The sequence below is a fragment of the Eubalaena glacialis genome, chromosome 2 (assembly GCF_028564815.1).
Source record: "Eubalaena glacialis isolate mEubGla1 chromosome 2, mEubGla1.1.hap2.+ XY, whole genome shotgun sequence".
NCBI classification, from domain to species: Eukaryota; Metazoa; Chordata; class Mammalia; order Artiodactyla; family Balaenidae; genus Eubalaena; species Eubalaena glacialis.
The window spans coordinates 73,177,116-73,202,914 of NC_083717.1; the positions used below are offsets into that span (position 1 = coordinate 73,177,116).

General features: G+C 43.7%; 1 protein-coding gene across 1 annotated transcript in view; it reads right to left on the reverse strand.

The window, feature by feature from the left end:
• TLN2 (talin 2) overlaps window positions 1–25,799 on the reverse strand; it is a 441,211-nt gene that overhangs the window by 104,295 nt on the left and 311,117 nt on the right. The window contains exons 24-32 of the mRNA XM_061180246.1: window positions 25,193–25,306; window positions 22,963–23,076; window positions 18,265–18,399; window positions 16,200–16,328; window positions 13,930–14,032; window positions 3,824–4,032; window positions 2,827–2,946; window positions 1,604–1,801; window positions 420–559 (exon numbers count right to left, since the gene is read on the reverse strand). Coding sequence (XP_061036229.1) covers window positions 420–559; window positions 1,604–1,801; window positions 2,827–2,946; window positions 3,824–4,032; window positions 13,930–14,032; window positions 16,200–16,328; window positions 18,265–18,399; window positions 22,963–23,076; window positions 25,193–25,306 — 1,262 coding nt within the window. The remainder of the gene's footprint in view (window positions 1–419; window positions 560–1,603; window positions 1,802–2,826; window positions 2,947–3,823; window positions 4,033–13,929; window positions 14,033–16,199; window positions 16,329–18,264; window positions 18,400–22,962; window positions 23,077–25,192; window positions 25,307–25,799) is intronic.

Consider the following 25,799-nt stretch of genomic DNA (forward strand, 5'->3'; position numbering starts at 1 on the left):
ACATAATAAGACTCAAGAAAATGTTGAATGGCTAGTTGAGTGTCGGTTTTTTTATACTTTTCAGCATCTTCTGATTTCTTTTTAATGAACTTATATTACTTCCATAATCTGAAAGATAGTAATACTACTTTCAAAAAAATCTAAGCCACTATGTTTATACATCAGTGGGGGCCTTAAGACTAAGCAAGTCCTCCTGAAAAGGCTTTAAGAGGAGACAGAAGGCATCTTTAGTGGAGAAAGCGCATGCAAATGAGCCCGTTTAATAAGACACCAGCATCTCTGTCACTCTCGCCTCCAACTCTGACAACAGAAGGTCAGCACTACTTCTTCATTCAGCAAAGCAGCAGGATGTCAGGTGGATCTTGCAAACACTGACGTTATTTAACCGCACATGAACGCCCATTTTGTTTCACTCTTACCTTGCAGCTGCGGCCAGGAGATTTTTCGCATTGGGTGCTCCTGGGTCTACAGAGAGAGACTTGGCAGCTAACAGCAGCTTGCTGGATGCCATCGAGATGTTCTTGAGGTTCCCTATCACTTGGATCTGGTCTTCTTTCGTCTGGAAGGTCAAAAGGAGCCAGAGTAATTAGGGGCTGTCCATTTCTCCTAGGCAGCATTCGGAGCTAGGAGCAGCACCTTGAAACAGAAGCAGGTTATCTGTCTAGACTGCATTAAGTCCAATTAGTCTGCAGATGCCTAACCTGTCGAGACTCTGCCCAGTGTCTACCGTTCCCCAAACAGATATCCGGACCAAGATGCACACAACAGGACAGAAATCCAGCCCAAGTGGGTCAGCCAAGAGCTGTGGTGTCTCACAACTGTGGGCATGAATGGGGGCGGGAGGGAGAGAGCGAGCGAGAGAGCACACAGACAGGGCCACAACTCCAGCATCTTGCTCAACAATGCTGGAGTTATCAAGGGGCTTGTCCATCTCAGCCTGGCACAAACGACCGTCACTGTCTGGACATTTAGAGCTGACTGCATCCCAGAAGCTCCCGACTCTGGAAAGGATACATTTCTCACCTGGCCTGCCATCCGAGAAACAACCCTTTGTAGATAACAGAGTAAAAAACACCCTGGGTACCACTTTTAGGGAGTTCACAGGAGCTCGCAAAAAAAAAAACCCAGCTCCATAAGCGGACACCAGACCAGTCACCCTCCCTTGTTCTAAACAAGGGGTTTATCTGTTCATCTGAAGGAGGTTAAGTTTGAATCACTTGACACTCAGGATCAGACACAGCCTTTTCAAATGGACTCCCCGAACTTCAAATACATGAGTTTTTACAGTATTATACCACATTTGAAGTATGGGATGCAGAGCTGCCCTCCCTCCAAAAAGCATAAATAAAATGATGAGTTCTGTTGGAGGATCATGGGAAAAGTAATCCGTCATCTCCAGGAAGAACTTCACACATAAGCTAATAGCATCTTTGGGAATGCCATTCCTGTGAGCTCATGGAGCTCTCTGAGCAGCAAAGACAGTGTTAAGGTGTGGGCTGCTCACAGCTTCCCCGCTCCTATTTGCCACTTGGCCTCAGGGGCCGACGGTCCACCAGAGTCGAGAGGGGCAAGGGTCAACTCCACTCAGCCACACCAGCCTCACCTGAGCCTGGCCCGCCATCTCAATGCCGGCATCGAGGAATTCATCGAAATCATCACTGAACTTCCCGGAGGCTGCGGCCAGCTCCCCGCTCTGGCCCCGAGTGGCATGGACCACCTCCCCTGCAGACTGGTTCAGATCGGCCGCTGCTTGGTTCAGTTCACTCTGGGCTTCCTGGAAAGGCTTCGTGCTCGGAGGTAACTATGGGAAGAGAAGGCACGTTGCAGGAGAAGTTCTACTTTGCATAGGAGAAACAAAGGTAGTATGTTGCAGAGGGAAGACAGACTCTCCTGGGATGCAGTTGTGAGTCATCTAGACTAAAAGGCTCTGTGTGGTCTGAGCCCTTGTTAAGGCTGACCTTCAAAATATACACATTCTCTTGAACACTTATTCAGCGCTAGACATAGTGGATCTAAAAATAGTAAGGACAGCTTTCCTCAGGCTTCTGGTCTCCTAAGTGGCAGAGCCAGGATTCACACCTGGGCAGTCTGACTCGGGATCCACTCTCTGAACCAGCATTCTATCTTGGGTTTCTCAGATGGAAACTCTCAAAGGTTTAGCTTTCTGGAACTAAAAGGCAGATGCTATGAAACTTTAAATCCTAGTCTTCTAAACTAATAGCCATCAATTTTATTCATCAGTTGGTCTTTGCTAACAATATATTGAATAGCTTTTCCACAGAAGTGCCACTAGCAGAACTGTAAGTGTTTGTGAAAAGTTCCAGAGAGTTAAGCTAGATATTAGTCACACCACACCCATTGCTTGCATACCTGGTATATGCCAGGCACCAGGCAGAGAAGAACCAAAGATGAACAAGGCCAAGTACCCGCAAAGGGGACTCACAAAACAGGGAAGGGAACAGGCCCCAAAGTGAAATTCCACAGACTGCTCACACTTGTATCCCTTTATCGCCTGACTGTCACTGCCTGAGATGTCCTGATAAGAAGTTAGATGATCATATACCCCCTCCCCCCATTCCTGTCTTACTGGGATGACCCGAGAGCAAACAGCAACATGGGCTCAAAGAAAAAGTCAGCTTTAGAAGCTCTACCTGGGAACTCGGCTGATCAGAAAGCAAAACAAGGAAAAGGCAAATCGGCAGGAAAAACAGGACTCCTAAGGGAAAGGCTAGCTGCTCAGAGGTCCCCTAGAGGGGAGAAGACTCCACCCACACCTAAGGTGGGCCCGGTCTCCTAGGCGCCCCTTCCCGAGCCAACACCTCTCACCGAGTCCACCAGCAGCTTCTTGCTCGACTCCCCGATGCTCTTCAAGGCCACGTCCACATCCTTTTGCCCAGGGAGGCAATTCACGCAGTTATTCAAGGAGTGAGAGACGGCTTTGGCCACCTGAATACACAGCGGGAGAAAAGCCCCATCAGAAAGCAGGTTTCAAGGCAAACATTCTTGCACATGTGTTGGGAGTGAGCAGTGACAGTATGCAGAGCTAGAAGAGATGGGGAACTGATCTGCCAGCATCTACCTGACACTGTTTACCGATAAATCTCCTCATCTAGGCCTCTCACTGGGGTTAACATCCTGTCTTAGCACAGGGTCTGACACAGCGATACAGTACACCCTACCTGCTCCCAAGGCCAGGCCAAGTCCTGACTGTGGCTCAAATACAACTCTTGAACATTCTGTCAGGTTCTGAAACAAAGATATCCGACACCAAGAGGAAGAGAAATAGCTGCCTTCCAGAGAGCCCTGCAGAGGTCCGGAGGTGGAAGGAGGCCCTGAGCCCTTTGGGTCACAGTTAGCCCGCCCTGGGATGGACTTATGCTCAGCGACCCTCTGGTGCCATCATTCCACACCTTGCCCTGCCCAAGGGCAGGCGGAATGTTCTGAGCACTTCCAGACCAACTTGGAGTTGCCCACATGCTGCCTTTTAAGGATGTGTGAGGCTCCCTGTCTACGCTCTCTGGTAAGAATCATCTGAAGAGGCACTAGACAGAGTTTAAACCAAGCAAATCTACCTCACCTCCCAGGCTAGGAAGAGGGATATACGTAAGCACACACAGGCCCAAAACAGACATGCTGTGTCCAGGTCCTTCACGTTCTAACGGCAGGTCTCAACAAAGCCCCCCATACTTTCTGTTGACTGAATTAAGCACATCTCACATTATGGGGGCTACCAGGCAAGGCTTCCAAAACTGCTCGCACCGGGCCACAGCCTGTCAATGCGTCCACCTCAGTGATGACCTTGATTGCCAGTTCTGGGCCTTACCTGGGCTAGTCTCTGCTGACTCTCCGCATCTCCAGGTGCGATCAGGGCCTGCTTGGCTTCTTGGATGAGCATGGCCGAGCCCTCCATCACGTCCCGGGCGGAATCTAACATGGCATGCACAGCCGCGGGGTCACTCGTAGATGCAGCCACCCCCCGGGCAGCCTGGGCCAGTGTTTTCAGAGCTTGGGCCGTCTCTCGAGCAGCCACCCCTGGGGATAAAAAAAAAAAAAAAAAGAGCCCGCCAGACTTTCTATTAGATTCCATCCAAAAGTTATACTTTTACTTGGGAGTAAGCCTCTAGACTGGAGCCTTCTAGAAAGGAGAGAATCCTTGGACAGTGCCTGGCACAGGTGGGCTCCAAATTGCTTTTTATAAAATTTGAATTGATGTCCTTCTCAAAGAAGTAGCTCAAGCCATTGGCTCTGGGCTGCTCCAAGAGGGACGTTACAACAAATGCCACGCTAAAAACCATTTCCCTCTGGTCCCTGTCACTCCCACTACCCCGTCCCTAGACCTAAAATACCAAGTGCATAGTATCAAACTCACAGATGAATCATTCAAATTCACTTTTCTTTCCAGTCATTTTTATTGGGGCAAAACTTACATGCAACAAAGTGAACAAGTCTCCCTGGGCAGCTCACTGAATCTGTACCAATGTGTACACCCACGTATCTGCCATCCATATGGAGATGGAACATTTCCATCACCTGTGCCCTTTCCCAGTCAATATCCTCTCACACTGGAAGTAATCCCTATTCTAGCTTTTATCACCTTAGACTAGTTTTACCTGTTCTTAAACTATGTGTTGATGGAACCACACTGTATGTATACTTTTGTGTCTGGTTTCTTTCTCTGACCATAATGCTGTGAGATTCACCCATGCTGTTACACATAGCAGTACATTGCTTTTTTCTTGCTGTGTCGTATTCCATTATAGAAACACAGCAACATCTGCTTATCCATTCTTCTGTTGCTGGACATTTGGGGATTGTTTCCTGTGTGGACTCTTATGAATAAAGCTACCCGAAAAGTTCTCATCCCTGTGTTTAGGTAGACATATGGAATTGATTCTCTTGGATTTAAATCTAGGAGCTGAATTGCTGGGTCATAGAGTAAGCGTATATTTAGCTTTGGAGGACACTACCACACTTCTTCAGAATGGTTTTGCCACTATACACTCCGCCAGCACTATACGAGAGTTACGGTTGCTCTACGTCCTGGCCCAAACTTACTAGTGTTAGATTTTTTATTTTATCCAGTTCTGGTGGGTGTACTGCATGCGGGAATCTTAGTTCCCCGACCAGGGATTAAAACCATGCCCCCTGTAGTGGAAGCGTGGAGTCTTAACCGCTGGACCGCCAGGGAAGTCCCTCACTGAGGTTTAGTTCTTATATCCCTAGTGAGCACCGATGTTGAGCACTTTTTCATACACTCAGTGGCTGTTTGGACATCCTCTTTTGCGAAGTGCCTGCTCATCTTTAAATTCACTTCTAAAGATGATGGGATTCGGTGATAAACTATGAATATAAACTAGTCCTTAAAAACTACAGCGCCACCTCCCATAGAAAGAAGAGGCACCTTCCTACATGGTACCTAGTGCTTGGTGCACCCAAGAAAAGGAAGGAGACTGGAAATGCCAAGGCACGTAACAAAAGGCTCCTAGAACCTGGGGAACCGCAGAATAGCCAGCCTCAAAGCTCATCTCATCGAACCATTTCAGATGAGGCCCAGCGCTGAGAAGCATCTTGTCCATGGACACGCCTTTAGATCTGAGGTTTCTTAGTTTCTTAACTTCGGGGTCAGACTCTGCACAATGTTCTTTGGGATAGAGCACTACAAGGGATTCTTGTTAGAACATACAACATCTGCAAGAAAAATTCACAGATGACTGGCTCTCTCACTACACTTTGAGGTGACTATATCTAAAGCCTTAGGCTGGATGGTCTCTAGGCACCCCTGAGCGTGGTCTTTACCGCCGCTGCTTCAGCCGAGTGGGCACAGACGCAGCAGGCAGTCCTCTCTTTACTAGGGATGAGGCACCAAAATACAAGAAAGAACACAAAAGGCCCTGGGGATCCATAAAACAACTTCCCAGCATTGCAGACTGGCTCATCTGTAAATATTTAGGAAGTCACATAACTGGGACATAACTCTACAATCTAATCTAGGCAAATTACAAAGCTGCCAATCTACCATTTATCACATGGCACTTCTGAGCGCAGCATGTGGAATGAACACATTTTAAACAAAGTGTTTTATATGGCAGAGGAGAAAGCATAAAGATAAGTAAAGCCAAGGTGAAGGAGAGAAAAAAGCCAAAGAGAAGAGTCACTGCATTTTTTTTTTTTTTTGAGGCATCAAAGGAGGGTTTTATTGTTTGTTCTTTATTGGAGTATAATTGCTCTACAATGTTGTTTTAGCTTCTGCTGTACCACCAAGTGAATGATCTATATCCTCTCCCTCTTGGACCTCCCCCCACCCCCTGTATCGCACCCATCTAGGTCATCACACAGCACTGAGCTGAGCTCCCTGTGCTATACATCAGGTTCCCACTAGCTATCTATTTTATACATGGTAGTGTGTTTATGTCAAACGTAATCTCCCGATTCATATTATGCTGAAGCTTCTGGCACACGGTGGAAGGACATCCTTGCTCAGAAGGGCACCCACCAGGTGTGGTTAAGACCTCATCCAGCTCTGCTGCTGACAAGCTGTGTGGACTAAACTGCTGCCCCCTTTTCCCTCTGGGTCTCGGTTTCCCACAGCTTATAGGAGAGGCTGAGATCACAGCTGTGACCACTGAAAATCCTAGGCTGTGATTTCTAGGCCTCTCCTCTTGCCTTCCTCGTTACCACGTGGACTCTTGAATCTATTTCTATTTGAGTTGTATTATTTTGGAAGAATAAAACATTTATCATACGCAATTAGAAAAGTCATGTTCATGAAAACATTATTTACTGAAAAGTCTTTTATAGACTCAGACAATTTTTCCAAAAGGCAGAAACCAGAAGAGCGGAATTCCAAAAGCCCAAGTATATCCACCCCATGTGTTTTCTGCTGAGGACTCACTATGAAATCTCAAGGCACATCAAGAATCCTCTTTGGAGGGATTAAGTTTCCCGCAAAGTGGAAGCCACACCAACAAAAGGATGAAACAAGGCCACCAGATGCCAGGGAGCCCAATGAACATCCAAGGCAGTACGTGGCTGAATTCACAGCAATATTCTCAATGGTAATGATGAGAATCATCAGAGTCATATCTCCGAGCAATCACCACCCTCCCCCCCAAAATTGTTCCTGTAGTCAAGGGTGCAACACACCCCAGAACTGCCAGTGGGAAACACTGAAGCAGACTCCCTGCTTCAATAACCACAATCCTTGGAAGACACAGAGGACGTTCACAGTATTCCTGCCGTCTAGATCTCAAATTACATTCAGCAACAGTCTTAAGGAGACACATTCGTCACATGAAATACAGGGGAATTCTTTGTAATAGTAATTACTCCTGATCAGAATTCACGTAGATTGTGTGTAGACAGCATTAGACCATGTATCAAGCTCACAAGGTAAAAACCAAGTATGTAAGAGTTTTTAATCTGTCCCAAAGGATCTGGAAAGGGTTCTGTCTATGTAACTGTACTCAGCCGAGAAGAAATGCATTTTGAACACTGTACTGGCCAAATAAAACCACATCTGCATTAGAAGCTAGTCCAGTGGCAGCTCATGTGTTAACTTCTGAGTATCCCACACATCTTAGGTGTGGACGAGGGAACTGACACCCAGGGAGAAGCTGTCCACACTCGTGCTCTCTCCCTGCTTCCCATCCATTCTTCAACTTTCCTGTAATTGCCTTCAACAGGGAGAGCAGTGACCTTGTTTTTCCTTAAGCCAGTGGATGCTTCTTAAGTCCCTCTCTGCAGTGTCTTTCCAGGCAGCAATTATCTCTGTGAGTCGAGAGACATCCCTCTCTCCTGGTTTCCATGGTCTCTCCAAGGCTGCATGTTCTCGTTTCTTTCAAGGATTTCTAATGCTCAGCCTTCTCCTGAAATACTTGGGTTCCACAGGGTTATATCTGATAAAATTGTTCTCACTCTACCACTCTCCCTTAGGCAAACTTAGCTACCCCCCGTGGTTTCAATCATTATCATTTTATTAAACATTTAGAAATATTTATCTCCAGCTCAGACTTCTCTACTGAGTTCCAGAGGTAAATATCCAGCTGCCTAATGGGCACCTCTCCGTGGATATCCTGCAGGGATTTCAAATTGAATCCATTTAAAGTTGAACCTGGGACTTCCCTGGTGGTCCAGTGGGTTAACAATCCGCCTTCCAATGCAGGGGATGTGGGTTCGATCCCTGGTCAGGGAACTAAGACCCGGCATGCTGTGGGGCAACTAAGCCCATGAGTTGCAACTACTAAGCCCACGTGCCACAACTCAGAGAAGCCCACGTGCCGCAACGAAAAGCACGTGTGCCGCAACGAAGACCCAGGGCAGCCAAAAAAAAAAAAAAAAAAAAAAAATAATAAAGTTGAACCTGGCATCCCTAAACTCCAGCCCTCAACATGCCTGCCAATGACCCTGTGTCTCCATCACAGTGATTCATACAGCTCTTCGTTCAGCTATCAGGCTAAACTTAGAGCTGTCTGTGTTGCTTTCCTTACTCCCATTCCTACCAACTTCTAATCCATCACCAACAACCGTGAGGTCTCTTTTTCTTTAATCCATCCTTCATCTCCACTATAGGACACTAACAACTCTTACCTGGATGAATGCAACAGCCTTCTCACTGGTCTCCCTGCCTCGAACTTTGTTTCCCTCCAATTTATCAGCGCATGAAAAGAAGGGCAAAGTGCATTAAGGGCGATCGAGACTGTGTCCACAGATGCAAATTCTTCAGTATTTTCACATGCTCTGAGCTTCAATTTCAATTTATTTAAATTGGCTTATGAGGCCTTTTACGATCTGACCCCAGCCGACCTTCCCAGCCTTATCTTCTTACTCCCTACCTCCTTGCCTTTTACTTGGATCCTTCTCACTTCATTTCATCAGCCTTCTTCTCCTGCCTTTGGGACTTCACATATGCTGTTCCCAAGTCCACCACCACCTAGTTGGCGCCTGCCAAAATGAAATGGGGCTACTTCTAGGCTGTTTTTCAGACATCAACTAGACAGTCTGTCATCCTGGATGTTATCAGTATTGGATGACGTAACTTGTAAAGCAGTCTTTCCTTCATTAAAAATCCATTTCATCATCTACACAAAATCTGGCAAGATTTCAGGAATGTGTAGAAATTCTTGAAACTACATCTCTCATATGCCCTAAGCTTTTAAGAATTTACATATACTTTTCTTTCTCCTTGAATGCTAAGTGAGTCGTAATAATCCTTAAAACCCAGATCAGGTGTCAATTCTGCTTTGGAACGTTCCCTCACCCTCTCATGAGGACAGAATTGTACATTCTTACTGTTGTAGGTACTATATTACACTATGCCGTGATAACTCTTTTTGTGCTCCTATTGTGCTCTTATTTTCAAAGTAATAAATATACACAGTTTTTGAAGAACCAAAGATTTTCCTTATAGTGATGGAAAGAATAACTTATTGCAGATGAACCCTCCCCCCCTCAGAGAAACAACTAGAAACTCTGGAAAAATATAGACAAAACATCTGTTTGAAGGCACTGGAGAGATACCAAGGAACCAAGGTAAAGAAAGCCAAGACCTTGGAAGAGAAAGAAAGTACAGAGAAGTGAGTACAACACTGCTTTCCCCCTCAAGGCATTTTCTAATTTGTAAACTGTTGCCCAGAAACTGAGAGGCTGAGCAAAACTTTCTGAAATCGCATGGGGATGGGAAGATAAAAGAAGCATAGTTCTGAGCTCAACAATCAGAATGGCTCTCATAAACATCACAGATGTTTAGACAGGAGGCACAAAGAGCTACACCCTACAAGGTAAACTGGAAATGGACTTTGCAATATCCAATCAGTTCGGTTCCGCTCCTTTTATGGTGATCTTCTCCTTTTTTAACCACCTGCTAAAATAAAAGATTAATCCTCCGTATGGAAGAAAACACAATCTAGAGCCTCAAATTATTTCTACGATGTAAATACCAATGATTAGCATTAAATTTAAAAAAAATCAGAAACATCAGGAGATAAGGTCAATAGTTGAAAACCAAGAAGAGAAAAAAAAAACAGAAAACAAAACAGATAACAAGACGCCCGTAAGTGATCCTGACACTGGAGTTATTGAACCTGGGCTTTAAGTAAATGTAAAAACTATGTTGAAGAAATTAGATGATGAGATAGTGAATTTCAGCAGAGAAATGGAAAGTACAAGAAAGCCATCAAAAGGTTATTATAAAACTGAAAAATATGACATTTAAAAACTCAATAGAAGAGTTTGAAGGTAGGAGGAATAGTGAGCTGCAGATAAATCCAAAAAAAACCCACACAGAATAAAGCATGGAGAAGAAAAATTATGGCCAATACAGAAAAGAGCATAGGAGACACACAAAACAGTGAAAATATCTAACATAGGGGGTAACTGGAGTGTACAAAGAGGAGAGAAAAAAATGGGACAGAAGCAACATTTGAAGATATAGTGGTTGAGAGTTTTCCAAAACTGATCTAAGACAGCAAATTCCATCTTTAAGGAGTACTAAAACCCAAAGTGGGATAAATAGGCAAAACGACACAAAACAAAACTCCTCTAGGCACAGTGTTTGAAAACCAAAGACTGAGAAAATTCAAAAAACAAGTAGTAGAGGGGAAAACTAAAACCACATTACCTGCGGAAGAGTAAAGTGACAGCTGACTTCACAACAGAAATAAAGGAAGCCAGAAGACAACGGAATAACATCTTCAAATGCTGACAACGGAATAACATCTTCAAATGCTGGAAGAAAATAACTGCCAACCTAAAATTTTACAATACGTAAAATTATCTACCAAAAATAAAGGCTAAACAAAGGCATTTTTAAACAAACAACTGAAAGAATTGGTCACTGCAGACTCACACTAAAGGAATTAATGCAGGGAGTTCCTTAGGCAGACAGGAAATAATCCCAGGTGGAAACACATTGCGATGCAGAAAGGAATGAACAGCAATGGAAAGGTCAATACGGAGGAGCATTTAATCAATACTGACTATGAAACAACTTTGAGGTGGTACTGAGGAGGTTAAATATATGTAGAATTAAAGCACTCAACAACAATGAATGAGTTGGAAGAAAGGTAAATGAAGTTTAAGTGTCCCAAGATTCTTGCACTGTCCAGGAAGAGGTAAACATACTAACTTATATTATACTTTTAAAAAATTGTTCAAGAATAGGCAGTGAATGTGCAACTAATAAACTAATCAAGGGAAGAGAAATAGATTTTTAAAAGCACATATAAATCTGAAAGAAGGCAAGAAAGGAGAGAAAAAGGAACCTAGGATAGGTAGGACATAGAGAAAAGAAATAGTAAGATGACAAATTCAAACCTCAATATATCAGTAATTACATTATATATAAACAGACCAAATACTCCAATTGAAAGGAAAATACTGTCACACCAACAAACAACTCCTCCCCCTCTGAAAGAACCACTACATGATACACATAGGTATGCATGCATACACATGCATTAAATATAAGCATAGAGAAAAACTGAAAGTAAAAAGATGGGACAAGATTTATGATGCACACTATAATCAAAACAAAAACCTCTATGCAAAAAACTATAAAACAGTATTGAGAGAAAGGAAATCTAAATAAATGTAGAGATATACCACATTCACAGATGAGAAGACTCAGTAATGTAAAGATTTCAATTATCCCCAGATTCAGGTAACCCCGATCAAAAAACAAACAAAAAAACAAGTGAAAGGGTTTTTTTTGGGGGAGGGTACAAATTGGCAGGCTGATTCTAAAATAGATGTGGAAATACAAAGGGTCAAGGAAAGTCAGCACTAACTTGAGGAAGAATAACAAAGTCAGAGGACTCACATTATCAGATATTAACACTTAGTATAAAACTGCAATGATTAGGAAAGTATGGTACTAAGGTAAGACCAGGCAATTAAAGCAATGAAAAAGAAGCAAAAGTTCAGAAACTGACTCACATTTATGCCCTTAATTTATAATGAAATGGCCCTCAAGACCATTGGGGAAAGGAGGGTCACTTCAGAAAGTGGTGCTGGGTCAAATGGACGGATGCCCTGGTGCAAAAACAACTACACTAGGACCCTGTTTGCCCACATATAAAACTCAATTCCAGGTGGATCGTAGTTCTAAATATGGAAGTAAAACAACAAAGCCTTTAGACTATAACAGAGGAATATCTTCATGACTTGGAGAAGCAAAAATTTTAAATCGGACACAAAAACACTAACCATAAAGGAGAAGTGTAAATTGGACTATATAAAATTTAAGTTTTGTTTATCAAGAAACACCTTTAAAACAGTGAGTAAGCCACAAGATACAAGAAATACATATATATGTGACAACTAACTCCTGCAAATAAATAAGGAAAAGGCAGAAAACTCATATTTTAAAAAAATGGGCAAAAGACATGAAGAGATGCTTCACAAAAGAAGGTATCCAAATGGCTGATAAACTGAAAATGTCCTCAACTGTACTGTTCCTCAGGGACACGCAAACTAAAACCATAATGTGATTCTACTACACACTCAACAGAATGGCTAATATTGACAAAGCAGATGTGGTGACCAGGATGTAGAACAAGTGGAACTTTCAGATACTGCAGGAAGGACTGTAGCTGAGTGGCCGCACAGCCTATGACCCAGCAATTCCCCTGGGATGCCAAAAATGCTCATTACTTGATCTTGGTGCAGGTTTTTCAGGTGCATTCAATTTGGGATAACTCATGAAGATATACATTTAGGACTTATGCTCTCCTCTGGATGTATATTATTCTTTAATAGTAATGTATATTTCAAAAAAAAAAAAAAATATTCAAGCCGTACTACTATATAACAAAAGCAACAATCCATCTCCTCTTCACCTGATCCCTACTTATAGAGCCACTCAGTTCTTTAAGATTTCTTCTGATGGATGGATGGATGGATGGATGGAATGCATTTATTTAATTATTTATTTATGGCTGTGTTGGGTCTTCATTGCTGCAGGCGGGCTTTTCTCCAGTTGTGGTGAGCAGGGGCTACTCTTTGTTGTGGTGCGCGGGCTTCTCATTGCGGTGGCTTCTCTTTGTCACAGAGCACAGGCTCTAGGCACGCGGGCTTCAGTAGTTGCAGCTCGTGGGCTCAGCAGTTGTGGTTCACAGGCTCTAGAGCGCAGGCTCAGTAGTTGTGGCGCATGGGCTTAGTTGTTCCGTGGCACGTGGGATCTTCCCAGACCAGGGCTCGAACCTGTGTCCCCTGCACTGGCAGGTGGATTCTTAACCACTGCGCCACCAGGGAAGTCCTGATGTAGTTCTCATTTTCAAGTAATGGGCTAATACTGAAACTTCTTGATGTCTCTATTTTAGATAGAAACATACTTCCTACTATGATAACATTCTTTTTTTTTTGTTTGTTTTTGGTATCACCAGGTATTTTTCCTTATACATTCTGTTCCTTATACAGTACTCCTGGTTCAGGGGTACCTGGTGTCTCCAGGGCTCAAACCCTCCCAGAGTTTTGCAGCACCAATCAGCTTGTTTCTTGGTGGCTTCCCTATCCCTGGACACCTTTAGGTTTTTATTTATTGGGGTCTCTCAGTTACCACTCATCTGTCTCCTTCCATCTTCGACAACTTCATTGAGATCTTATTTGTTTTCTTCTCTCTCATTTTCTTTGACTTTTTCTTTCTTTCTCTCCTTTAGTGGGATTTCAAGAGACATACACAGTTGCAGAGGTCTATAATTACCATCTGCTTATAGTCTAATAGGGGTGACTCAAATAGTTTGGGGGAATCATATTTGATTAGTCTTTGTATGCTTAGCATCAAGCCCAGTAACAAGCATGTTGAAAGTGCTTGAAAAATGTGTGTTGAACTGCTGAAATAAAAAAGTCAGGTTCATTGTCAAATCAACAAACTCCCCGCACCAGCCCAGTGGTCTGTACCTGGCCTCAGGGCATCACGAAGGGTGTGAGTCTCACCTGTGTAGTGCTCATTGCCTTGAGCAGCACAGGTCAGGAGCTGCGCCATGGAGGAGCCCACTGCTTTAGATGTACTTCCCAGGTCCTGAGCACATTTTTCCAGCTGTAAGAATATTCAAGGAGGAAGACAGCTTAGAAGAGGCAAATCATCCACTAAAGTCTTAGCCCCCAAATAATGCAGATCAAACTTTGGGCCTCAACTCTTTCCCACCTAATACACCAATGGCACTAAGAAGAAGTAGGGTAATAGAGGGGAAAGAACCCAGGCTTCAGGATAAACAAATGAGTTCACACCCTGCCCTCTGCTTCCTTCCCCCACTTGCTAGCTGTGAGAGATTGGGTTAAGTCACTGAACTCTCCAAGTCTCTTGTGTCCTGGGATCACAGTATCTAGCTCAGAAGGTTTTCAGAGGGTTAATGTAGGTACTCAACAAATGGTAGCTATTAGTATTATGCTTTCAGAAGCTAATTCAGAAAGTCTGCAACAAATCCTTAGTGAGAATTAATTATGCCTTGGCAGGAAGTGGGCAGACATCCAGCTGTTCCACCTTCCTGGCACGTGGGACCATTAACATTGTTCAATTTGATCATTATACTTTGCGGAGTTCTAACCAGAAGGAAATGCAATAGGAATAGAGGTTTGGGATGGTAAATGAGATTATGAAAACGGGCAAAGAGCTTGCTTCCCATGACGAGCACGTCATCTTGCTTTGTCAACGGAATAAATAATTCAGAGAATAAAGTCAATAAAGGCCTAGGGTAAGGGTAATTATTCAATTACTAGATGAGGACAACATTTTGGAAGAGAACTTTCGGGTGCACTGCGAGAGTTCAGAAAAGCCTCAGGAAATGCATGCAGTTTTAACCCCACAACATGTTTTCTAAGAGAGGCATTTCCTTCAAGTAAAAAACAGAGCCTGGTCCACTGTAGCCAACAGTATAACACAGTACACCACATTTGTTTAGGGCAAACGATTTCTTTAAAAATTACATGATGTTTCTTGCATTCTAACTGACCGGTGGTTTTATGTGAAGGCAGAATATGTGTCATGGGCTCCTGGAGCACACAAGTCTGCAAAGGGATACCTGGACCACTTTGCAAAGCTGCTGGCCCAGGAGCCAATACTGACTTTCTCTTTAGCCGGGGTACCTTAGTCAAGTGACTTCCTGAGTTTCCTGGTTTTTACAATTAGGGGTAGCTTGATTTCATAAATATTTTCCGAGTGCTTCCTATGTACCAGGCATTGTTCAATGGTAAATTAGATGCTCTGGTAGTCCTTTTATACCCTAAAAGTTTTTAGTTTTTATCCAAAGAGCAGCAGTAGTTAAAACTTCTCAGTGTGAAAGATCAAGGTATGGGTTTTGGAGTCCTATAGATCTGGGTTCAACCCGTGGTTCTGATGCTAACTGCCAGGTAACATTGACGAGAACAGGGCACCTCTTTTTTTTCAGCTGTAAAATGGGGTGAACAACACTTGTTCATTAGGTTACTATCAGGATAAACTAGGCTGACTGTGTGTGTACACACTGCGTAACAGGTGCTTAATAAATGAAGCTATTTTATTAGTAACGTTCAGGAGTGAGGAAAAGGAGGTACATACAAATGAGGACGACTGGTAAAATTTTAGCCAAGAAAACCCTGGCACAGGCATCAGGAGGTATCATAACGTGATCAAATTAGATTTCTGGAGCCAACATTCCACTTGCTGTTGTGGCTTTACTAGAGTAAAGTGCTTTGCCATTGCCCACCCCAGTGCCTTGCACTATGGAAATTTTTTTTTTTTAAACATGACTGTTGAAAATATATTCTGTGTTTATCTTTATAATTTAATTGCCAACCATTTCATAGATAAAATACTTTAGACATAGAGGAGATTGGGACTTGCCTACAGCTAGTGGATGACACAACCTGGACCAAGAAGCCAGAACTCCTAGATCTAAACATAGCTCCTCCAGCTGCACTGGGCATTCTTTTCAGAAAAAGGCTGCAGGATTAGAGCACTGGCCTCAAACGCCAGCAGGTCTTGTTTATGGAAAAGAGGGATGAATAGGAACTGATGCCTGGTCATGCCCAGCCACACCCCAGGCAGGTACACACAGGGCCATCTCTATCATCACACTGTTCTAGAGAAATGTGGCTATTCTAGGGCTTTGCATTAAAAACACCTGAAACTGAGACACACTGACCACCCCTCCCCCCAACTCTAAAAATGTCTTGACATCCTAACAGAGGTAGAGCCCCAGACCCCAGCTGCCACCAGCATCTCCTACCGTCTCCCCTGGGAGTGGCTTCAGCTGACTCTCCACGGCAGCCATCTTGGCATCCTGCAGTTCACTCTTCAGGGTCTGCACGGTGCTCAGCGCTGAATCGATTTCCATGGGACCACAGGCTTCATGGGCCTGTCAACAGAGTTGGGAATATGTGCACAACAGTCTGCTCGGGAAAAGCATCCCCAGTACCTTGCAACATATGAAATGCCTTTCTGGATATAACCAATGACTCTCCAAATCTAGCAATAGGAAGCAAGGGTAACAAGCATTTCCTGAGAGCACAAAATCATGCTCAATCAGGACCTCAGTCCTAAGTTCCCTAAATAATCAATTATGTGTGTCTCATAACTGGATATACTTGAATTTTCCTTGAAGCTGTTCATATCTGAAATGCATTACCTCTCAAACTAAGAGGATCCTTATTCACTGTGTCTGGGTTCTAGACATGGGGCACCTAGCACAGTATGTGTGCACACAAAAACTTGGGAAGCATGGGGTGGATGAAGGAACAAACAAACAAATGAACCCAGGACTCTACAGACAAGTCTATATCAACCTTACTGAATCTCTTTACAAATTTCTAGATTGTAAACCATTATCGTTCCATACTGAAGGCTATGAAAGATTTTTTTCCTTAATAAAAACTTTTAAGAAAACTGCTTCATTCTTGTGATCATCTAGAACAGCGGTCTCCAAATGCTTTGATCACACACCCCCAACACGCATGTTAATAAATTATACACGTAAATGTTAGTAAATTATACACATACAAGTATATTAAATACTGGTGTATCTTAACTTCTTTCCTTTTTAGATAATAGTAACAACAGCAGCAGTACATACTATTTGATTGATTTCTATGCGCGAGTATTACTAGGTGACAATACTGAGGCAAAGAGAGGTTAATTAACTTGCCCAGGTCACAAAATTAGTCAATGGCAAGGCGAGCATTTGAATGCAGGTGGTCTGATTTTACAGCCTGTATTCTTAACCCTTACACTATATATTAAAATCATAAAAAGCTCTCACAGAGTCTTCCTGAACCCAGTGCACAGTGTTGCTTGAGCCCCACTTCGGGGCTCACTGTTCCAAAGCAGTTGTTGGGCGTGGGTGTGTCGTTCAGTCACTGAGGAAACTTGTTAAAATTCAGATGTTTGTGCTCTATGACCAGAGATTCTGACTGGGGTGCTCAGAGGTGAGGCCCAGGAACCTGCATTCTAAATGCCCCCATATGATTCCAATGCAGATGGTCCCTGGACCTCTCTTTGAGAAAGAGAGCTCAAAATAACTTTTTTATTAGATATAACCTAAAACTCTAGATATTTTTCTTTGGTGATGTAGTGCACTGTTTATATTACAAATTCAAATCAGCTTCTAACCTTCTTCCCTTGCTCATATATGAGGCTGCCTGTTTCTATAAAGGGATTGTTACAATGAGGAAAAATGAATTCATGCTAGAACTCCATGCTAATACCACATCAAACAGTACAGTAATGAGGCCCTTTGGTAATTAACACATCCCAGAGACAGAAATGCATTAATCCCCAATTCTGTTCTATTGAGGAACTTGTTAAGGTGAATGCTCCCATTTAAGAGGTGGAAACCTTTCAGGGCAAAGATAACATAGATGATCCTCCAAAACAGATGTCCTGCCTAAATAATGTTATTAAGTTCACAAGATAACACCTGGGAGATATGATCACTTACTATGCCCACAGTTTACCTGGCACCAAGAAACTGATGACCGGTGTACCCTAAGACTGTGAGAAATAGATCATTGCTTGTCCCAGGGCAGGGGAGGAGGGGAAGTGTGCAACTTAGCATAGTTTAACCAAAGTCATCTGTAACCAGAAGGTGATAACTAAGTTGAGGAGATAGCGGCTAAAAGTGGCAAAAGCCAATCCACACGAGCATATTTAGTGGTCAAGCAGATGAAATGGACAACTGCACCAAGAAATATGCCAGGCAGTGTTCAGGCCCTGGGGGGCACTCAGGTCACACCAACAGTAAGGAATTAAAAGCTCCACTCCTGACAAGCTAACTGCCACGACAAGGGTCCACTTGCCTTCTGTGAGGCTGTACGCAGCTCTGCCAAGCTGGTGGCAAGGTTCTTGGCACACTGGCTCAGCTGCATGGCCGCAGCCTGGTCGCTGACAGTGGGCACTGCGGCTTTAGCAGAGGACACCATCTTGCTTCCAGGCTGTGGAGAGAAAAGCTGAAAGTAAGACAGCTCCTGGGCAGCAAGAGTCAGAGAGTAGAGACCCAAACAGCAATGATGCCTTATCAGCCAGAACTTACTTTGCCCTAAAACAAGGAATATTAAAACCATCTAGTTTCCCCCCAAAATTGCCAACCGAAATCAGATACTCTAGGGCAGTACATTCTAGGAATGTTTGAAACAAAAAGTATGCGTCTTCAGACTGGCTGAATGGATACAAAAACAAGACCCATGTACATGCTGTCTACAAGAGACCCACTTCAGACGTAGGGACGCAAACAGACTGAAAGTGAGGGGATGGAAAAAGATATTCCATGCAAATGGCATCATGGAGTGCTGCCTGGTTGAAGGTTTCAAAGTCATAAGAATAGAGGGAAGAGGTAGGAGAATTGGATCACATGGAATATGAGAGTATAGATGTAGAAAATTTAAAAAGAAGAAAACCTGTACTGTAGCATCTGGCATCATGTTTATTTTATAAGTGTATATATTGTTCAGATACTAACTAGGAAAAATTCATTAACAATAAATATACTATGAACTTAAAAAAAAATGATAATCTCAACAGATGCAGAAAAAGCTTTTGACAAAATTCAACACCCATTCATGATAAAAACTCTCCAGAAATCCAGAAAGTGGGCCTAGAGAGAAACTACCTCAACATAATAAAAGCCATAGATGACAAACCCACAGCCAACATCATTCTCAATGATGAAAAACTGAAAGTATTTCCTCTAAGATCAGGAACAAGACAAGGGTGCCCACTCTCACCACTATTATTCAAGATAGTTTTGGAAGTTCTAGCCACGGCAATCAGAGAAGAAAAAGAAATAAAATGAATACAAATTGGAAAAGAAGAAGTAAAACAGTCATTGTTTGCAGGTGACATGATAGTATACATAGAAAATCCTAAAGATGCCACCAGAAAACTACTAGAGCTAATCAATGAATTTGGTAAGGTAGCAGGATACAAAATTAATGCACAGAAATCTCTTGCATTCCTATACACTAACAACGAAAAAAATCAGAAAGAGAAATTAAGGAAACTCTCCCATTTACCATTGCAACAAAAAGAATAAAATACCTAGGAATAAACCTACTTAAGGAGGCAAAAGACCTGTATGCAGAAAACTATAAGACACTGATGAAAGAAATCAAAGACAATACAAACAGATGGAGAGATATACCATGCCCTTGAACTGGAAGAATCAACATTGTGAAAATGACTACACTACCCAAAGCAATCTACAGATTCAATGCAATCCTGATCAAATTACCAATGGCATTTTTCACAGAACTAGAACAAGAAAATTTTACAATTTGTATGGAAACACAAAAGACCGCAAATAGCCAAAACAATCTTGAGAAAGAAAAACGGAGCTGGAGGAATCAGGCTCCCCTGCCTTCAGACTATACTACAAAGCTACAGTAATCAGGACTGTATGGTACTGGCACAAAAACAGAAATATAGATCAATGGAACAGGATAGAAAGCCCAGAGATAAACCAACGCACAGATGGTCACCTTGTCTTTGACAAAGGAGGCAAGAATATAAAATGGAGAAAAGACACCATAAATAAGTGGTGCTGGGGAAACTGGACAGCTACATGTAAAAGAATGAAATTAGAACACTTCCTAACACCATACACAAAAAGAAACTCAAAATGGATTAAAGACCTAAATGTAAGGCCAGAACCATCAAACTCTTAGAGGAAAGCATAGGCAGAACACTCTATGACATAAATCACAGCAAGATCCTTTTTGACCCACCTCCTAGAGAAAGGGAAATAAAACCAAAAATAAACAAATTGGACCTAATGAAATTTAAAAGCTTTTGCACAGCAAAGGAAACCATAAACAAGACAAAAAGACAACCCTCAGAATGGGAGAAAATATTTGCAAACAAAGCAAGTGACAAAGGATTAATTTCCAAAAGGTACAAGCAGCTCAATATCAAACAAACAAACAAAAAACAAACAAACAAACAACCCAATCAAAAAACGGGCAGAAGACCTAAATAGACACTTCTCCAAAGAAGACATACAGATTGCCAACAAACACATGAAAAGATGGTCAACATCACTAATGATTAGAGAAACGTAAATCAAAACCACAATGCGGTATCCCTTCACACCAGTCAGAATGGCCATCATCAAAAAATCTAGAAACAATAAATGCTGGAGAGGGTGTGGAGAAAAGGGAACCCTTTTGCACTCTTGGTGGGAATGTATATTGATACAGCCACTATGGAGAACTATATGGAGGTTCCTTAAAAAACTAAAAATAGAACTACCATATGATCCAGCAACCCCACTACTGGGCACATACCCTGAGAAAACCATAATTCAAAAGGTCACATGTACCCCAATGTTCACTGCATTGCAGCACTATTTACAATAGCCAGGACATGGAAACAACCTGAATGTCCAACGACAGATGAATGGATTAAGAAGATGTGGTACATATATACAATGGAATATTACTCAGCCATAAAAAGGAACGAAATTGGGTCATTTGTAGAGATGTGGATGGACCTAGAGTCTGTCATACAGAGTGACGTTAGCCAGAAAGAGAAAACAAATATCGTATATTAATGCATATATGTGGAATCTACAAAAATGTTACAGATGATCCTATTTGCAGGGCAGGAATAGAGGTGTAGACGTAGAGAACGGACATGTGGTCACAGAGTGGGTAGGGGAGGGTGGGACGAATTGGGAGATTAGGACTGACATATATACGCTACCATGCGTAAAACAGGTAGCTCGCGGGAACATGCTATAAAGCACAGGAAGCTCATCTCAGCGCTCTGTGATGGCCTAGATGGGTGGGATGGGGGGGAGGTCTAAGAGGGAGGGGATATAGGTATACATATAACTGATTCACTTCATTGTACAGCAGACACTAACACAACGTGGTAAAGCAATTATACTCCAATAAAAAAAAATAACCCCACATTTGAATCTAAAAAAGAGTGGCTATGTGTATATGCGTAACTGATCACTTTGCTGTACACCTGAAACTAACACAACATTGTAAATCAACTATACTCCAATAAAAATTAAAATAAAATAAAACAAAGAGAAAAAAATCAATAAAAAGTGTGCTCCACATGCTGCTAGTTGTAAATTTAGATTCATTCATCCTTCTGGAAGGGCAATTTTACCACATGTATGAAAAGAGTTTAAAATGTAAACTTTAAAAAGAGTTTAAAACTTTCTGATCTGCTGATTCCATTTCTATTTATTTCTGACTCTGGCCTTATTCTTGTAAAGATCTGATCTGTCTACAGTAGCAAAATTAAAAGAACAAAAGAAACAGGAAAAACAAGGGCAGGGACAGAGTGACCCCTGGACCACGTCCACACTGTACTATCATAAGACCCTACGATCCTGCCAGCAGTGGGACAACACAACTGATTCTAGGCCCTGTAACCACCTACAGCAGAAGACAAACAACTTGTCCAAGCCACAATTCTCAATGTCCCAAAGATAAAAATAAGCTGCTTGCAATCCTAGTTCTAGTAATTTACCCTAAGGAAACAATTCAAGAGGGGCACAAAGATTTGAGCACACACCAGGACTTTTTTTTTTTTTATCATATCACAGGTTGTTTATGACGGCACATAATTGAAAACAACCTGTATGTCGAATGACAGAACAGCTAAACAATGAGTATAGTATATGAGACAATATGATTCAAATTCACAAATGTGCATAATATAAATGTTAACATGAAAAACAGTCAATACACAGTGAATCCCAAGAGAGTACATACATACATAAATACATTTGTATATGTATGAAGATAAAATGTGAGGAAGCACAAACTTTTCATGTTGCATCTCTGCATGTTGGAGCTACGGCTCTTGAAGAATTAACCAAATAGATGTATCACTGGGTCCTGTAAGTACAGATCTGAATAGACAGGGATGAGAAAGAAACTTGCCAAACCACACGGACTGTTTAGGAGATCCAAGTAGACAAAGTGCCGAGAGATGTGAAAGAAGTATGTACAAAGGGAGTGTTCACAACTTAATATTCACATTTTATATTTAATTAAAAAAAAAAAACCTAGCCACACTTCACAAAGACCGACAATACTTACTAATTCTATATTTGCCACAAGAAACCACCACACCTTTGGAGAAGATGCACTCACCGATTCTTATTTCCCTGGCTATGAATAATGGCATGAGGTATTCTGGAAACTAGCAAAGCTAAAGCAATACTTAGTACTAGGCTGTTTGTCAAAAAGTGCAGCTTATTACATGTTTTCCCTCACGGAAGAGAAATACAGATAGCAAAATGGATAATGTGCCATCTCCTGGGGCAATTTCCCTGCATATCAGCATCTTGCTTTGCCAAGCTGCATCTCCCTCTCCTGAAACTGCTTCCAGGTCTGCTTACTGCAAAGACTTTGCTCTGGCTCTGGCATCTGTGAAGTCCTCTCCTTAAGGATAAAGGGCACCCCCTACCCAGTGGGCAGTGGGGTGGGGGTGGGTTGAGGTTCTGGGGAAGACGGAGGTGAATGTTTCCGTGGTACCTGGAGGAAGTTCTGGCTGGAGATGATGAGCGCCAGCTGGGCACTGAGATCTTCTGCTTGGGCTTGGCTCCCTCTGACCCCCTGGACCAGCTGAGGGATGTGATCAGCCACCGCCTACAGGAAGCAAGGAAAATGAAAACTGAGCACACCCAGGATGGTGACGTACCAAAACGGGGTGTGTGGGGAAACGCCCCCAGTGATAATGTTCTGTGGATGTGCCTTCCCTCCTGGGGGTGCCTGGCCCGGACCTTGGATTCACTCAGCAGCTTTAGCCCGTTGGCCCCTTTGCCAACACTGATGCCAACACAGTACCTGTGGGTAGGCTCCTCCCACACACGCTCTACCCTGTGGTCCCCCAGGTCCCAATACACGCAGCACAAGGCGGTTCTCCATAACGAAGCCTTAAAACAATTTCCCCAGTTGCAGCTCACACCACCCTGGCTCGTTAGGGTTGAAAACCCTAGCATCAAAGAATCTATCCAATTCACAGGTGGATAAACTCAATTCATACGGTCCAGTGATCAGAAGAAAGTGAGAGAAGCACTCAACTAACAGCATACTTCAGCATTTCAATATCTGACTTTGCGGGTATACGTTCCATCTGTCAGCTTTCATGTCACTGTGGCTCCTCTTCCTGTGTTCTCACTCCTCAAATGGGAAAACCCAATGCCCGGGGTAGGGGAGGGAGGACAGCATCCCGAGGTGAGACCACTTGAAAGTGACCATCTCCCCTGGTGCCTAGGAGATGCTGGCCTTTTCCCTCTCTGCGCCCTCCTGCTTGTCCCTCTGCGCCACGCCACATCTGACCAACCAGGCCCTCAGAGGCCACAGCACGGTGACCGTCACTGCTAAGGAAGGGCCCAAGAGCAGCCCACCCTGGTGACACGTTCTTTTTAGGAGCCCATTCCGGCAAGAATTAAAAAAAATATTTCCAGGAGAATTTCACTCGAATCCTCTTCAGGACCGCTGGCTCCAGGAACTTGGCCCGCTTTACCTTCTGCACCGCAACCTGATAAACAGCAATGCTCTCATTCCCTGACAGAGGTACCCACGGGCTGAGTATGCTCCGTTTGTTCATAAGAAGTAGGGGGAGGGTTCATACTATTTTCCTGGACACAAGTTGCATGTGCTCCCTGAGAAGGGGAAATGCCATTTTGCTACCCCTGCTGGGGGCTGAAGCCAGGCCCCGACAGGAAACCAACTCCCTCCGCAGCAGGGGCCTGGCTCTCAGGAAAAAGCCCTTCTTTACGTGCACGATCCCGAGGACAGGGTCCTCCTGCATTGCTGAGGCTTTTCCACCAGAGCAAACTTGCTCCCCAGTGAGGGGCTAGCCTCAGAGAACTGGGATTCAGGACGTGGAGGGCCCTGGGTGGTCTCCCCACAGGAGTAGAGCCATTTTTGAAGTAGAAGCGGCAACAGCCCTCACATGTGAATGGTTTCACAGAGGAGATTTGAGAAAGGAGAGAGAAGGCTCAGAGCCCACGCAAATCCAACATGCCTCTGCACCCAGCTCCCCCGGTGAACCGCAAGCGCCGCAGGGAACTTCAGTCAGACATGGTGCCAACATGTGGGCGATGGCCAGGCAGTGAGCTGTGCCTTTGGCACCACTCAGGGCTCTCCCGGGAGAGTTAACCCTGGGCGCTCAGAAAAGGCGGCAGAGGTGGACGGCACCCCCTGCGGCACCTTGGCTTCAAGCGCGGCGTCAGGGACAGGTCTCGGAAGATCAGTGAGGCAACCACAGAAAGCACCAGAGCGCAACAGCAATGAGGCCAGACAGGATGAATAAATCCTCAGGTGCCATCAGTGCAAAGCAGGAAATCACCCCTGCCACGACCACGATGACGACAACGACAACGAGTGAAGACTGAACACAAAGGCCACCATTCAAAGGGAGGAAGGCACTCTGGAAATTCAATGCTTCATTACCGTTTCAGAGCCCTAAACGGCCTTGTCATTGATCCTCCTTGACTTGTGCTCTCAAAAAGAAGGAAAAGAATCTAGACAAAGGAAAGACAATGCTGGGAAAAACATGTGCTCCTTCCAAACATAGGCCATCCACTTAACAGACAAAAACCAGACATGTGTGCGTACACCTGGAACATGGGAGCTGGAACAAACTGGATTAGGGGCCTGGATGATCAGTCTTAACTGAATTACCAGGGCACTGGGCGCTCTAATGTTATCAGGGTCTCCTCCAGCAGACCTGGCTCTCTGGCAGCTGACGCCTCACCTTGCAGCTCTGGACCAGCTGCTGCTGGGCCGCGGGGTTCTTGTTGGACACGGCAGCGTTCTGGGAGGCGGCGATGGTCTGCGTGGCTGCAGCTGCAGCCTGCTTGGCTGCCACCTGGGGAGGACAGTGAGAGGAGGTGAGGCAGGGTTCACACGTACAAACACACACACGCACATTGATATAAATCCCCTCCACCAAAGGGGAGCACCGCACGGCTCCAAGAAAGGGCACGCCAGGCACAGACTCCGCCCTTTCAGCACCAATGACATTCTAACCTAGCCACGCCCTGTTGCCTTCCTTTGGTTTAAGTACCCTGGGACAATTGAAAAAGACAGGCTCAAGTTCCGATGTTCATCTGTCATTTCTCAAAAAGACAAGGGACGAGTCCCAGGACCGCGATGTCACTGATAAGCAGCACTAAGTCTAAATGTTTTAGGAGAAAAACATTTCTCTCACAAGAAGCATGGCTGCTCTCTGGGTCAAGCACCAAGCACAAACACTGGGGCTCCTGACTTGCCTGGGCTCAGAAAAGCCCAGATGTCCCCACTGGTGTACTTAACCGTGTTTAGTCTCTAGTCTCCCTCCACAGACAAGGAGGTCAGCTTTC